Source organism: Embiotoca jacksoni, unplaced genomic scaffold (assembly GCF_022577435.1).
Source record: "Embiotoca jacksoni isolate LCO1_2020_lvr unplaced genomic scaffold, fEmbJac1.0.p SCAF_85, whole genome shotgun sequence".
In the NCBI taxonomy this organism is placed as follows: domain Eukaryota; kingdom Metazoa; phylum Chordata; class Actinopteri; family Embiotocidae; genus Embiotoca; species Embiotoca jacksoni.
Genome location: NW_027185442.1, coordinates 587,413 through 602,851, shown reverse-complemented (window position 1 = coordinate 602,851; position 15,439 = coordinate 587,413). Strand labels below are relative to the sequence as shown.

The 15,439-nt window shown below is 44.1% G+C and overlaps 4 protein-coding genes across 4 annotated transcripts in view; all 4 read left to right on the top strand.

Moving 5' to 3' along the window:
* The window catches only part of slc26a11 (solute carrier family 26 member 11), a 9,742-nt gene extending 8,153 nt beyond the window's left edge, over window positions 1-1,589 (top strand). The window contains exon 15 of the mRNA XM_069139778.1: window positions 74-1,589. Coding sequence (XP_068995879.1) covers window positions 74-187 — 114 coding nt within the window. The 3' untranslated portion in view covers window positions 188-1,589. The remainder of the gene's footprint in view (window positions 1-73) is intronic.
* A 1,538-nt stretch (window positions 1,590-3,127) lies between these two features.
* Window positions 3,128-6,861, top strand: LOC138192370 (uromodulin-like). Its single transcript, XM_069139727.1, has 9 exons — window positions 3,128-3,146; window positions 3,233-4,021; window positions 4,167-4,580; window positions 4,742-4,950; window positions 5,312-5,463; window positions 5,887-6,129; window positions 6,217-6,376; window positions 6,479-6,554; window positions 6,650-6,861. Exons 1-9 carry the CDS (start codon window positions 3,128-3,130, stop codon window positions 6,667-6,669), a joined length of 2,082 nt encoding a protein of 693 aa, XP_068995828.1. The 3' UTR covers window positions 6,670-6,861.
* A 1,465-nt stretch (window positions 6,862-8,326) lies between these two features.
* LOC138192369 (afadin- and alpha-actinin-binding protein) lies at window positions 8,327-10,933 on the top strand. Its single transcript, XM_069139726.1, has 8 exons — window positions 8,327-8,472; window positions 8,554-8,674; window positions 9,434-9,578; window positions 9,720-9,823; window positions 9,910-10,071; window positions 10,263-10,365; window positions 10,450-10,612; window positions 10,849-10,933. Exons 1-8 carry the CDS (start codon window positions 8,378-8,380, stop codon window positions 10,931-10,933), a joined length of 978 nt encoding a protein of 325 aa, XP_068995827.1. The 5' UTR covers window positions 8,327-8,377.
* Window positions 10,934-12,252: 1,319 nt separating this feature from the next.
* On the top strand, window positions 12,253-12,915 carry nanos3 (nanos homolog 3). Its single transcript, XM_069139775.1, has one exon. The coding sequence runs from the start codon at window positions 12,253-12,255 to the stop codon at window positions 12,913-12,915; it is 663 nt and encodes a 220-aa protein (XP_068995876.1).
* Window positions 12,916-15,439: the final 2,524 nt, after the last annotated feature.

Sequence of the window (15,439 nt, the reverse complement as noted above, 5' to 3'; positions counted from 1 at the left end):
GTGCTTTTACTGAGTGCTGCGGCAGGATGTGTGACTGTCATTGTGTCTGTCTGTGACCTCCTCCCTCCTCCAGCCACCGGTTCTGGAGGTTCTCCTCACAGCTGACCTGCAGGGCTTCAGGTACTCTCACAGCGTGGAGGCAGCGCTGCAACTGGAGTCGGAGAACCTCCTCGATGACACTGACTGAGGAGATGTTTGACGCCGGACCACGCCAAACATACTTTTCTTTGAAGACTTAATATGTGATAATTATGGATTTTTTTTATTTTTTTTTAAAGGACCAGCAATTTAAATAATTGTGTATTTCCAGAGAGAAGGCTGAATGGGAGTCTATTCGAGCCAGAGTTTTTTTTTTTGAAGCCAGCCACTAGTGGTCCTCAGTGGTACTGCACTTTAAGGCAATTCCCGCATTGGCTTCATTTTTCAGACCCGGAGACTACATCACTTTTTATATACAGTCAATGCGCTGGACAGAAGCAACGTTAACCAGAGACGTCTCTCGTGGGATTATTAAGCTGTTAAAGAATTTAAAAAGTTTAAACTGACTGATTTATTGACGGTGTACGGTGTCTCCCAGTGGCCACGTTAAACACCTCTTCTTCTCCAAGCAAAGAGTTGCACGAACCGTTTTATCTGTAAAACTTGACTTTAAAAATCCTTGTTGAATCTCCCAAGTTACAGCACTACGTTACGATCACACAACAACACTGGACCAGAAGTCTAATTCTGCTTTATAGAGCATTTTATATAAATGAGGAAATAATAAGAAACAATAATACTGACTGTATGTATTTTTATTAACAGGTGATTCAGTCTGTTATGTTGTAGGTCTGAAGGTGAGCTGCCACCACACAGGCCACCTATCATCAGTCCTGTTATTTATTGATGTGTATAAAGTTTAATGCAAAACAAATAGATTTCTCTTGTTGTTATGTTTGTAAAGAAATGGTTGCCATGGCAGAAAAAAGCTGCGTCGTTTTTAATGACCTTGATGAAATTTGTAAAAACATCACTTAAACAGTAACGAACAATAAGTCCAGATGTTGAAGCTGGTGTCTCGTGTATGAAAGTGTTTGTGCAGGTTTGATCATCTGAATCTGTCACTCATTCTTCATGCTGCTTTCTCCGATTTCAAAATAAAAGTTCATCAGGGAAACATTTCCCGATCTACGATAGTGAACATGTGAACAGGTTTTTTTATTACAGACTACGATCGACTGTCCGACATGAACGCAGTCAAAACACCCCCAAAGTCCAGCGTCCTGTCCCCGTGTGTTGTGATATATTCTGCCTCATGGTGGGTTTTGGTTATCTGATCTGTAACATCAGTCATATTCTTGAATATGTCCTGACAGGTACACAAAATCCCTCCAAGACAGTGTTCAAGCTATTGCACAAACATACTTACCAGCAAAAAAGTGCTGTAAAAATCTTATGAGCACAATCTTCTCACACTGAAACAAAGCAGCCAGTCAATCATTTATCCTGGTTTAGAAATGTTACGGTGAAGATATAATAAAGTGTCAAAGAATTACAGAAAATAATGAAAAGAAGGGAACAGTCAATATAATAAAAAGGAAATAAATCAAACTGGGAGAATAAGAAAGGCGAGTCCCTCTTGTGTTTTCAGTGTTTGTCCATGAACATTCAGCGTGAGCCGCTCCTCTCAAAGGAACAACTCAAAGCCATATCATTACATAAGACCACGTCCAACAGGGACATGCAGTAAATAATAATCGGCTACATGTGCTGGTTTAATTCATACATGATGACCGATGTTGAGATTCACATGATGTTAGCTGACATTAAGAATCATTTAACGCTTTCAATGCATTTATGATGGAATGAACATAATAATGGTGGAAAGTGTATCGACATTTATTCAAGTACTTTACTAAGGTACAGTTTTGAGGTACTTGTCTTTTACTAGAGTATTTTGTTGTATTTGTTTATTGGCACTAGTATTTCAGTAAAGGAGAGTATTTCCTCCACTAATAGTACATCTTAAAACTTAGATATTAAAATAAAACATCAAAGTGGACCTCAAGATAAGATTACCAGGTCAAAGGGATGTACTCTGTCATTTCAGATGGTTATAAATGGGCTATTTTTCCAAACCTGAGATGGATTGTAACACCATAAAATACCTCGTATTGACACAAGGTTTTGGTTTTATGACAGTTCTGTTTGAAATTGATCCTTTTTGTTTTATTTGATTAATAAGTAACTCTTTTGATGTCATAGGAATCAGTGCTGTTGGCAACTCATTTATGTTCACAATGACCTTGAAGTGTCCTTTACAAACAGAAACGGGCCTATAAATTCTCACAGTCTCACTCACTGGTAGCTTCTCTCCTTCAACCTTTTCACTGCTGGACGCTCCCTCAGTCTCTCCGTGGTAAGCACAGAGATGGAAAGAATCATCAAGCTTATGCAGCATTAGGCAGCATAAAATATGTTTTTTTAAACGTGTCCTTTGTCTTTTTTCCAGCAAGTGTGTTTGGTGGATGTGGTCCATAATGGGAGTTCCTGCGGGGTTGTTTTCACTCATACTTTTACATATTTTTACAGGAAGTACTTCAGGTAAAATCTCCTCTTATTTAGTTAAGACTACTGTATATTCACTGTGAAATTACATCTTTTGGGGTGTTTTTATGAATTTATTTGTCACATCTGGACGAGCTGTAATTATTACATGTTCACCGATAACACATGAACACACACATGAACATATTTACTTGAAATTTTCTAGGCAATTTCCAAAAAATTCTCCTTTAGTTAAATTTGGATGAACTTACATTTGATTCATATTTTGAACTGCCTCTTTCACAGATCTTAATTATATTATGTTGATTATATTTTAGATATATATTTGGAGACTAAAATTTTAAATAAAGTTCTGTGGGCCTGAGCAGAATTTAACTGCTTAACTTGCCTTTGTAATAATAATCCACCATCGGACGTGTGGAGTATGGAAAGATGAAATATGTCCTTATAAATATCAGAACAGTGATACTCTTAATACTAAATTGAACATTTGTAATTTTGATGCAAGAAATGTAAATCTCACACTGTTTACTCAACTCTACAGTTTTGGTTTCTGCATAAATGTTCTCAGAATACACAAATGACCCTGAATCAGAAAGGTTTAGTTCATTTAATATCACTTGCATGTGACAGATACTCAAACGTTGCAACAGCGAGCATCAAAGTGTCGCCGTACTTTCCGCAGGGACGCTCGTTACCGGCTGTGACGCATGTCACGATGAAGCCACCTGCTTGGAGTCGCAGGAAAGAGGCGACTCCTTCGCCAGCCAGGCCGTCTCTTGTGTCTGTAAAGACGGCTTCGTAGGCGATGGTATCACCTGCTACGATACAAAACTCTGCAGTGACTCTTCGTGCTGCAGCCACGGCTACCAGTGGGCTCCAGACAGCGGCTGCGTGGACACTGACGAGTGCTCCATCCCAGACTCACCGTGCAAGACACCGAAGATCTGCCGTAACACACCAGGCTCCTATGACTGCCTGGAGCCAGCTGCTGCCTCCAGAACCCGATCCGGCCAGCCTTCCCAATCTGTCCAGTACAACTGTGAGCTCACAGTTTGTCCTTTAGGCATGGACTGCATCCATTTTAACGGCACTGCCCGGTGTGCCGACCCCTGTGAGAATTACACTGCATTACATGATGACTGGCGTTCAATAAACAACCGACAGATATTGAACAAGTGTGACAGGACTCGTTCGTGGCAAGGCTGGTACCGCCTGTTCCTGCAGCGAGCCAGTGCTCATATTCCAGACAGGTGTATACCTGACTCAAGGTGTGGAACCGCCTCTACTTTGTGGGTAAAAGAACCGAATCCCACGCAGTCACACGAAATTGTAAATCGTACTGTGTGTAACTCATGGGTTGGCAATTGCTGCTTTTCCAATCCATACACCATCCAAGTCAAACGCTGCTATGGAAACTTCTATGTCTACAAACTTGTGGCCCCAACTTCATGCAACCATGCATACTGCGCAGGTATTGTTCCTTTTCAAATGTTTCAGCAGAGTAAGAGCAGATTCAGTGTTCTCATCTAATCCATTCCTTTAACTGAAGATAACTCTTGTTCTCAAATTCAACAGTTCATGAGCAAAATAATCAGCTGTTTTTACATTGTAAACAGAGGAGGACAGAGCAGATCCTGGAGTTTCTTCAACCACATCTTCTCCAAGAACACAGGATATGACTGAGACGACCACAGCAGACAGCAGCACAGCAGTGGAGGGGCAGGTCCGCCTGGCCAACGGAGGAAACAGCTCCTGCTCTGGCAGAGTGGAGGTCTACCATGCAGGGCAGTGGGGGACCGTGTGTGACGATGTCTGGGACCTGAACGATGCCAACGTGGTGTGCAGACAGCTGGGCTGTGGCAGGGCTCGATCAGCACCATCTAATGCAGCTTTTGGACAGGGCAGAGGACCCATCTGGATGGACAACGTCTCATGTTCTGGAAGGGAATCATCCATAACGGACTGCAGACATTCAGGGTTCGGGGTCCACAACTGTGTTCATGGCGAGGACGCCAGCGCTGTATGTGAATGTAAGTCTAATGTTGTTTCCTAAATGCTTTGACATGGGACAGTTGAAGTTTCCTAGTGTGATGGAGGTTCACCAAGATTCTCATCCTGGTCTCATTTAGTATTTTCTATCTCATCTCCTGTCTTTGGTTTGGATTCTGTGACCATGAATCTTTGTCTTCAGTCCAGCACCCACCATTTCTGCCCTTCACGCTGGTTTGTGGCCGTGAGAAACTGGGAATAGGACTGCAGCTGGCCGGCATGGCGTCCACTGGTTTGAACCCTTTCTCTGGAAACCTGGCTGTCCGCAACTGCTCCTGGGTCAGAGTGCATGATGACACCGTTTGGTACGAAGCGGATGCTCAGACAGGTTCCTGTGGAAACACACTGACGGTAAAGACCTGACCTCTCTTGCTTTTTCTTTCTTTCTTTCTTTCTTTCTTTCTTTCTCTCTCTCTCTCTCTCTTTCTCTCTCTCTCTCTCTCTCTCTCTTTCTCTCTCTCTCTCTCTCTCTCTCTCTCTCTCTCTCTCTCTCTCTCTCTCTCTCTCTCTCTCTCCCTCCCTCCCTCCCTCCCTTCCTTCTGTAGCCCTCATACACAACTGCCTTAAATACATAATTAATATGGTCTCAGTGCTAAAAATTAAAATGACTTTTCCCGGTCAGCAAACACTGGACATACTGCTGCTTCTAATACGCCCTGCCAAGCTGACATAATCATTAAACTGGCTGATAATCTACTCGCCTCTCTTTCAGACCAACCGCACACATGCCATCTACTCCAACAGTTTATTCATCTACCCAGTAGATAACTCATCCTCCACCCTTCCTACGAGTCTTCCCTTCTCCTGTGTTTATCCCCTGGACACAGACACCCGCCTGAACGTGGCTATCAGACCCTCCCTGTCGTAAGTAGCACTTTAATGAGCATAACTGGAACATCACTCACCAAATGCAGGTGTACAACAACCACCATGTGTGTAACGGTTATTTTAATATCATAATATAAGTGTGGAATTGTATTCAAGAAGTATTGTAAAGTTAATCCCTCCATCCCTCCACCAGTTTGAATCCTTGTTTATGGTTTTAAAGGACAACTGCACACGAACTGTAGAAACCTCAGGTACCTCATGGAGGACGTAGCAGGAGAAACACCAGGCACGGTCACACTTTATAGATCTTCACTGACATGAAGTCAAAAGAAGAATGTTTCCCTCCATCTTTTAGCTGCAGCTGTTGCAGGATCATAGTCGCTTCCAAAAAAACAACAGTGTCCAGAACTTTCTGGAATGATAAAGGAATATAACAACAAATATATGTTTTCCTGGCAGGTTGACAGATGGCATTTCAGGTTCTGGAACAAGAGCCAGAGCCTCGATGTCTCTGTTCCGCACCTCCAACTACACGGAGACGTACCCGGCAGGCCGGGTCACCCTCCCCGTGGGCTCTCCGCTGTACGTGAGCGTCTCTGTGGAGGACACCGACCCGAGCTTTGCAGTCGTTCTGGAGAACTGTTTCGCCTCTCACTCGTCGAACCCGAATGATCCCGATCGGTACCCTCTCATCCAGAACAAGTACGTGCACCTCTCGAGCCTCAGCAGACGCTCCGTGGGACACTGAGGTGTAACAGCCCTGCTGACCTTCTCCATCCTCTCTGACAGGTGTCCCGCCGACCGCCGACAGGTGTCGCTGGCTGAGAGCGGCTCGTCCCTCCGGGCTCGTTTCTCTGCTCTGTTTTTCCTGCTGCAGGGTGAATACAGAGACGTTTACCTGCACTGCAGCCTCGGCCTGTGTAACCGCAGGACTTCCTACTGTGTTCCAGTGAGTTGAAATCTGCAGCAAACACACTCATCCATATTCAGTGCTGCTTAAACTTTGGGTTTTGATGGCACCTCTTGTCTCCCTTCCCCGTTCACCTCGAAGCAATGCACAAGCAGGACTTCTCGCTCCGTTTCCAACTCTGCCTCCGTGACGCCCATCACCGTTGGACCGATCATATGTGAGCATAAATTACAATCTGGTTTCAGGACTGATGTCTGTATTCAGTGATCAATATTTAATCAATAAATGCTGTTTCTTTTTCTTTATTTTCAGGGGACAAGTCAGCTGAGTGAGCTGGTAACATGCAACAATAATACAAACACATTATAGTTGGGATGTTGATTTGTTTTTAATTCATAACACATGAAATAATCATTTCTTTTCTATTATGTTTTATGATGAAATCCTAACAGACTTTGTAACATTGCTCCGTTTTACTGCTCTCGCAATGGTTGTAATCAAAAAAATATATAAGGAGTTGTAATAAAAATTTAAGACATCAATCAATTCTGTTTTTATTTTCAGTACAGACATGATATCATGTAGAATATTTCTATAATGTATTTTCTCTGACTCTGAGACTCCTTCAGATCTAATGCCAGACTTTAACTGTCAATCCAACGTGAGGTGTTTCAGTGTCAAAGTAAAAGCACAAAGACAGAAGGACGTGCACACGTCAACATCTGTGGAATCAGTGAACTGTTCATTTAAACACGGTGAAAGGATGATGTACTGTAACATGTATGTGGTCACACATGTCATAAATCTACAGGATGTCACCAGAATCGGTGTGTCGAGTGTGAATTGAATAGATCAAGACCACAAATGTTGCTAACAAACGCTGAGTTTGCTGCATTTAGGCTCCTGAAAACAGAATACAAGAGTAAAAGTCACCACACAGGTGATGTAAAGGCCTTAAAAACTGATCTGAAAGTAATCAGCTGGGCGTGTCTCCGGGGTAATCAGGGTTCCCCTCCCATTGAGGATATTTCTTTTAACTTGGCAACTCAACACCCTCAGAAAGTGCCTCGTATGAGAAGTAGTGACTAATATCAATCCTGTAAGCAGTTGGACTCAATAACTTTGAGTTGAAAGCTGCAGTCTGGTGTTTATTGTGAGTGATAATTAGTTAAAGTGACGCCACCTGGAAATAAAGGAGGCCGCATGTACCTGAGGAGGATTTCCTGCTCAGGTGAGGACAACGTGATATAAAGTTCCAGAAAGGTGTGCATATGAGTACATAGTCTGTCTGACCTGCACACGTTAGATTTGTTTGTGTTAAGTTTCCACTTGTCGCTGTGTGATTATTGAACCCAGATGGCTTCAGTGTTTGGCCAGAGGAGAGTTGGAGGACACCAGGAGTCCTCAGGTTGGAGTGTTTCACCTTTAAACTTCAGAACATGGATGCTGGGAAATCCATGTCCAATTCTTTTCCCTCTTGGCATCATATTGTTGTCTTCAATTTCCCCCTTTTCCCTGTTTTTTGCTTATTTTGCTACAGCCTCCTTTCTGCTTCAGGATCCTGGCCTCAACCCTCTGAATGACCATCATCACAGCGACCTCTGGTGGGCGGACAGAGAGGAGCACGGAGAGCACGGGGACTCTGTCAGGGTGGGTGGAAATGACTTAAACGAGACAGATTAGTGCTTCCAACTCTGAGGAGAAACTTCTATCTTGTAGCAGCAACTAAACGAGATGGATGAGCATGTGGCCAGGCTTCAGGACATGCTGAGATGTGAGCGGGCCAAAGTAAGGTGCATGTATGTGTGACACATTACAATCTGAACACCTCCACACTTTCTCAAAAACAGCTTCCCTCTTGCCAGCGCTCCGGTCTGCAGCTGCAGTGCAACCAGCAGGAGGCCGAGCTGCGACGTCGAGAGCTGCACAGCAACAGACTGAAGGAGAGGCTGTCGCAGCTGACCGGCAGACACCGAGAGAAAGGACCCAGTGAGGCTCATCTGACACAATAATCCACACAAATGTTTCTCCCATCCTGAGATGCTTCTCTATGCAGCCATAGAGGTGCTGAACTTCCCCCCCGGAGGGAGAGGCAGAAGAGAACCACCAATCAAATCCTTCAGGCCCAATTCAAAGTGAGTCGGCTGCTGTTTTCAGGCACTTTCTGATCTTTTCACCTCTTTCTACTCTTCACTTGCTCTCTCCACCTTTTATAGACGAGAGGAGGCAACGCTACGTCTGATGCTGGAGCGCAGAGAAGCAGAGCTCAGAGAGGCGATGAAGCTGCGTCACAGCCTCACTACTTTACTCCACGCACTCCGAGTCGACATGGAGCAGGTCAGGAAGGATGGAATGAACAGCCTTTTAAACTAAGGCCAGTGGTGGTTAGTAACTGACTTCACCAAGTGAGTACATCCCAAAGGAATAATATAAAAAGGACAATTAATGGGAAAAACAATCTGAGGCAAAGTCCGTTTAGAGTAGAAGCTCTTCACGAGAACGTGTTGGCGGAAACAATGAGATTTCACTTTCATTAACTGTGTGAGTTCGGCCATTATTAGGCCTATTTAATGCCAAATGTCTCCAGTAGATGGTAGTGATGTTCAACAGGGATAAAACATAGGCCATCCCAGAAATATGATGACTTGGTATCGCAATCTAAATTCCCAGGTAGCAGTAACCTTTGGGATACACATGAACCTAATACAGCTACGGAGCATCGCTGCAGTGTCACAGGAGAGTGGACTGTTGATTTGTCCCTTCTGGGCTGCTGTAGAAACATGGTGCATCTGTAGAAGGGGACTCACTCCCCATGTAGATAACAAGCGCTCCTTTTAAACACAATGATTCTTAGTTTCAGGTGATTCTACACTAAAGAAAACATAAGCATGAATAAAATATTTCATCCCTAACACTGAATGTTCAGCCACCATCACCAAGGACTCTTTAAATCTGCCCTTGTGAACATGTACAATCCTACTGAGGAAGACTGAAGCAACAGAAAGCTCAGGAACACAGTTAAAACACTGTGTTCAGACTGTTTTGATAAAAAAGGTTCTGCTGTCTACACGACACCCGTCTCGCCTTCTATCTCAGACACTATCGGAGTCGGAGGACGCGAGCCAACGTGGAGATCAAAGGTTGGATGAAGCTGAGGAGGCGCTTGGTGAACATGTGACGGGAGGAGTTGTCCAGGGTTGGAGGCAAGTGCAGAAGAGACTGCAGGACATCCTGTCTGGAGGTGAACGCCCTCATTTCATGCTCTCAAGAGCGATTCCTTTGAAATGTTGTCATTTTTACGAAGGCCATAGTGATCGTTACTTTCTGATTTTGCGAATGATAATGGAGAAAGTGTGGTGTGAGGAACACGCTGTGTGTGCAGGTCCGACTGCTGCTGATACCGACTACGACAAGCTGCTGGCTCAACTAGAAACTGAACTGAAAGAAAGTCAACAGCTTGTCAGATTACAACAGCAGCTGCTGCAGGTAAAACTGTCCAATGTGCACACGCACACTTTCTCACGTGAACTATGGCCGGTGTCAGACGTCCTCTCTGCGGTTTGATTGTGCAGGACAGCCTCGTAACCCCCGTCCCCTCGGAGCTGGCTGACTGCTACTTTTTGGAAGAGTGGGAGCGTCTTCAGAGGCGCCGGGCAGAGCTCCGTCACCACAGGAGGACTTTTGAAAGGGAGCGGCAGTCCTTCACTGATGCTGCCATCAGACTGAGCCACGAGGTGGGAAGAAAAGGAGGCAGAGGCTGTTTTAAAGGGTCACACGACTGACTATATATTCCAAGAGGTATTCGCTGTGTCATGGCCGCCTGTCCGTCAGGCTGGACAGACCAGATTGGGCCTTTACAGTAGTTTCCTCATTCTGGCCTAAAATCAGGCTTTTACCGTGTACATTACATTGTTTGTGTCTCCAGCGCCGTGATTTTGAACAGCAGAAAGCTTCTCTGGTGAAGCAGCAGTATCTGTGTGACTCCCCTTCGTTTGTCCGAGGAGCACCGAGCAACCACCGAGGAGAGAGTGAGTGACGCTCATGTTTTAACGCGGTGAATAATCTCACTCCGGACGTCTTGAACTAAACCCGTCGTGTGCGTTTGACTTCAGGTTTGTCAGGTTTGGGGTCCAGCAGCATGTCCGGCTGTCTTCCCATTACTCCATCATCCGGCCAGTGGGGCGTTGCTGCTGTTCCTGGGTTACATCAGGGAAGAGTTCCAACTCCCAGCACACCTGAGCTCTACTCCGCCCTCAATCTACCACACCATCGCAGGTCAGTGAATACTCAGTTTTACAGCAGGTATTTGCACATGCAGCTTCCAGAGCATTGTGCTTTCCTGCAACCCATCACTTACTATTTACTAATTAAATAAAAGTATCTTTGTCTTGCGCTTTACGTAGCTTTCTACCCTTTTATTAAAGTGCTGCTAATATTGAAGTTAACTTGGATTTGATGTTTCTCTCCATTCTTGCTGCTTCCACTTCGCTGGTTCCTCTCGTTTCTTCTAGATCCAGAGACGCTGATATGTGGGAAGGTGGAGCCGACCGGATCCTCCACACACCCCCGGATTCATATTTGGACTGGTCACTTTAGTTCAGTTTTGATGAGTGACATGCACATTGTACCTTATTTCTACTTTTTAGAGAATAATGAATAAAGACATGATATTTTTACCTTGCCGTGTTCTTTTCTCCATGTGGACGCGGTGCTGTTGACTCATGGAAACAGGAAGCTGTGTAAAGACTTTGTTCTGCCTCTATCGGTCAGTTGAGGTCGACAGGAAATTAAGATTTTCTTTAAGCCTCGAGTTCACGAGTTGTGATGTGTTTACTGACGTTTACAGAAAGGTCAGAGGTCATGGAGGTTCATTTTTTGTTGGAATATATTGTAGTTTTAGTCACCAGAGTTTGTCTTCATAACTTGGATAACAGCCTACGGCTGAGGAACATGTTGACCCTCTTTTCCTTCAGTCTTTGCATTTCCTACATTATGTTAGCCTCTGTATCTTCTAGACGCCGTCCACGTTGCTGTTACCTAGCAACGGTGTTTTTACGACGTAACCACTTGAACGCCGAGCATACTGTGCGCACCGACGTCTGTAACCACGAGCCATTTGAACGCAGCAGGGCTCAACGTCAGCCGGCTGATGATCCTCTTCATCGACAGGCTCGTTGAGCCTCCTCCTCCTCTACACTTTCACATCTTCTTTCATCATGTCATTATTTTAATAAAGTATGACAACATTATGATCATATAAATGGGCATTGTACTGGGACAAGCAGGTTTCTGTGATACACATATTCTGCTCCACATATTGAAGCATTTTGTCCCAGTTTAAATCACATTAAATTAGATCTGCCCCCCCTCCCCCCCTTCCTTTATCTCCATAAACAAATCATTTAAGCAAGACTTGAATATTAGAAAGAATTGCTCAAATGAGATGAAACAAGGTGGCTTTTAAAGGGCTCATGTCACGGTGCATGACAGGATATGGCACCATCCAACTTTTGATTGGAGGAAACTAAGTGACTTGCACGTGCTGTGCATGAGGTCACATGATTGACTGCATCGCGTGCCATTGATCAACACTCAATTGACGGGTGATCAACAAGGCGAGTTGGCCCTGTTCCAGCACGCCTCCAACTCAGTGCAAGCAACTGTGATTGGTTGTTCCGCTGTCAGTCAACTGCTTGCTGACCTATCGGTGACCCGAACACCTCGCCTTCACCTTCCCACGTGCAGCTTCACAGTTCAGCTCCACCTCTTTGTTAGTTAGTCTTTGCTCATTTGAATTAGTTCAGCTTCCAAACGACGTCGTGGTTTCTTGTTCGGTCCTTAACATCTTTTTTTACAAAGTCAGCAACTCTTCATCTGGCTGAGGGGAGACTGACGGACAGGGAGCACAAGCTAGAATGAACGGCTTGGTTTGGGGACTCTTCCATCACCTGCCGCGCATCATGGGGTCCGAAAACCAAAGTTTCCAGCCCTGGAGAGACTACATGGGACTGTCGGACACCATCAGAGAGATCCAGTGCTGGAACACCGAGTCCTCCCTGCCAGCGTCCAGAGCTGCGCACTCGGTGGTGGACAGCCTGAGTCTGGTTCTGGATTCTGCCGGCATCGACACACCCGGAGAACGGGACCTCGGCGCACCGGACTCCTCCCGTGGATGTAGATCACCAGATGACTCCGCTCACCCAGCTAATGGTTTGCGGTTCCCACCAGACTTCTGTGGTGCTGCTTCAACACACACATTGGATCTGAAGCTCGTGCCAAAACCGAGTGGTTCCCGCGGGCCCAAAGACCGCAAGAAGATGTCCGGTTTAAGAACTCCTCCAGCTTCACCTGCAGCTCCTGGGCGCGTGTTCTGCAGTTTCTGCAAGCACAACGGGGAGTCCGAGCTGGTGTACGGATCCCACCGGCTGAAGAACCAGGCAGGAGACATTCTGTGTCCCTACCTGCGCCAGTACGTGTGTCCTCTGTGCGGCGCCACGGGGGCCAAAGCGCACACCAAGCGTTTCTGTCCCCAGGTGGACAGCGCGTACACCTCCGTGTACGCCAGGTCACACCGCTGAACGGGCTGCAGGACAGAACACGCGACACCGGAGGCACCTTTCAGTTAATGCTTGCTGTGTGCATTTTTATTCTGTTTATTTTGCACGAGTGTTGTTTTGCTTTTGTGTGTTTTTGTTGTTGGATTTTAATTTGCATGCTTTGGCACGTGTGCTGTGTATTTATGATTCTGGTTACATCATGGCCTCCTTGTCTTATTGGTTTGATCTTGTATTTAGTTGCTGTCCGGAGGTTGGAGGTCACTAACACACTCTGAACACACCAGCAGCTGTCGCTGTGTGCACCAGAGCAGCAATCACCTCATTTGCAACTTTTAAGAAAACAGTACAGATGTTGTTTGTTTGTCTTATTACATTATATTTGTTATTTATTTTTTTATATAGTGAAGATTACAGTTTCACATTATTAATATGAAAGAGCGTTTACCGGCAGACTCATGACCTCCTTGTCAAAGATTGGATTGAGAACATCTCTAATGAGCCAAACTTCCTTGGTGTTGATGTCACGTTGGATTTATCCGTCAGATGAAGAAAAACAAATTGAACCTCGTGTGCATGAAAAAGTATATTTTTGAACTGTGTTACAGACTTTAAATCATGCCTGGCTTGCAGAGTTGTCACTCTCAAAAGACCATGTTGAATTAATATCTGGGGACATTTTTAACATACACTGGACTCCATTGGTTCTCCCTCCAGCAGGAGACTCGTTCAACGAATGGCCTTTTTTTTGTTTTGTTTTATGTGTTCTGAAAATGTCTATATATAAGTATTTATGTACATGCATGTGTACTTACCAACGTCCATGTTTATTCTTATTATGTTTGCTTGTGAATTATCTTGAAATAAATCAAGACTTTGTGTTCAGATGTTTTATCTTTTATTTAGTTGCTGACGTTCACCTCACAATACATTGATAGATATTTTATTGAAGGTACGATCAAACTGTTAAATAAGCATAACCCCTGTGTGGTTGAAGGTCATAGTTTCTGTATTTCTGCATACAAATATACTGTTTATTCAGGAAAACGAACCAATATTACATACGTGAGTGACAAACATGGATGGAGCGCTAGGATTAGTAGTTTGAAGATGAAATTAAAGTCAGGTGTTTTCAGTCAGTGGGACGACAATCAGGTGTGAGAATGCAGCCAGGTGGCTTTATTTAAAAAACAGATCTGGACTGAAGTCTCATTATCACAACGTGTTTGAGGAAGTGAATCGGCACAAACACAGGAGAGTTCTGAGAATATCGGAAAAAGAAATGTTGATGCTCTTCAGCCTGGAAAAGGTTACAGAACCATCTCTAAAGAGTTTGGACTCCACCAATACACAGACACACAGATTCCTCCTGCAAGCGAGGAGAAAGACACGTCTCCAAAAATAACCTCTTCAGCTGGCTTAAGATCACGTACTCAAGCCAGATTGTTATTGGAAAAATGTTTTGGTGAATGAATGTGACTAAAACAGAACTTTTTGGTTTCAAAGAGAAGTGAAACTTTGCATTGAAGCATCCTCTCTGTGATGTGATATCATGGTTCGGGTCGGTTTTGTTGCATCTGGGCCAGAACAGCTTGACTGCCAGACTGTTGCGCGCATCTAGTTTCCTGATTATAGTCTGGAAATCCTGTTTGAATCTACAGGACGGACCAATCAGGGAACAGTGTGGGTGATGTGTAATGTCACACATGTAATACAGGATCATCTTCCTTAATAGATTAATTGCCAAACATAATATTTTTGTCTCATTTGTTTAATTGTGTTCTCTTTTCCTACTTTTAGAACTTGTGTTTAAATCTGATGATGCTTTAGTTGATATTTATGTAGAAATATAAAAAAACTAAAGGGGTTAAAATTTTTCCAGCACTAGTGGGAGAGGTAAGAAAAAAAAAAAAAAGTTCTGATACACAAATCTGTTTCCAGCTTTTGGACTTTTCTTCTGGTCTTTGATTTGTTTGCGGTAGACATTGTAACCTTTGAACATTTACTGAAATGAAACCACGTGAGAAGTCTTAAAGGAAAAATCTCTCTGGTGGAGCTGTTAACAACATATAGACATCAGAAATGTGACCCTGATGGCACACTGAATTTTATAAGATGTCAGAAGCCAAAAACATTGGAAACCACTCGTTTGATCTGAAACAATGTGTTGTATTTTAAAATATTGTGTGAAATATTCATCTGAAAAGTAACTAAAGCTGTCAGTCAAATGTAGTGGAGTAGAAAGTACAATATTTCCCTTTGATGTAGTGGATTGAAAGTATAAAGTGGCATCAAATGGTATTTGATACCAAAGTAAAGTATGAGTGCATCAAAATTGCTTCTATGGCAGAATTTATATTTTATTCAGAGTGCCATCAAACTGGTCTCAGTTAAATAAGGAGGTGAATAAGCCCTGAGCTGTGGCTGAAGGTCACACGATCCTCCATTGCTCTCTAGGAAACTCATAATAATGGTCAGTGTATGCAGGGGCGCGGCTTTCGCTGTACCTTTTGATTGACAGGACTACAGCCCAATAGAATGGCCTTGC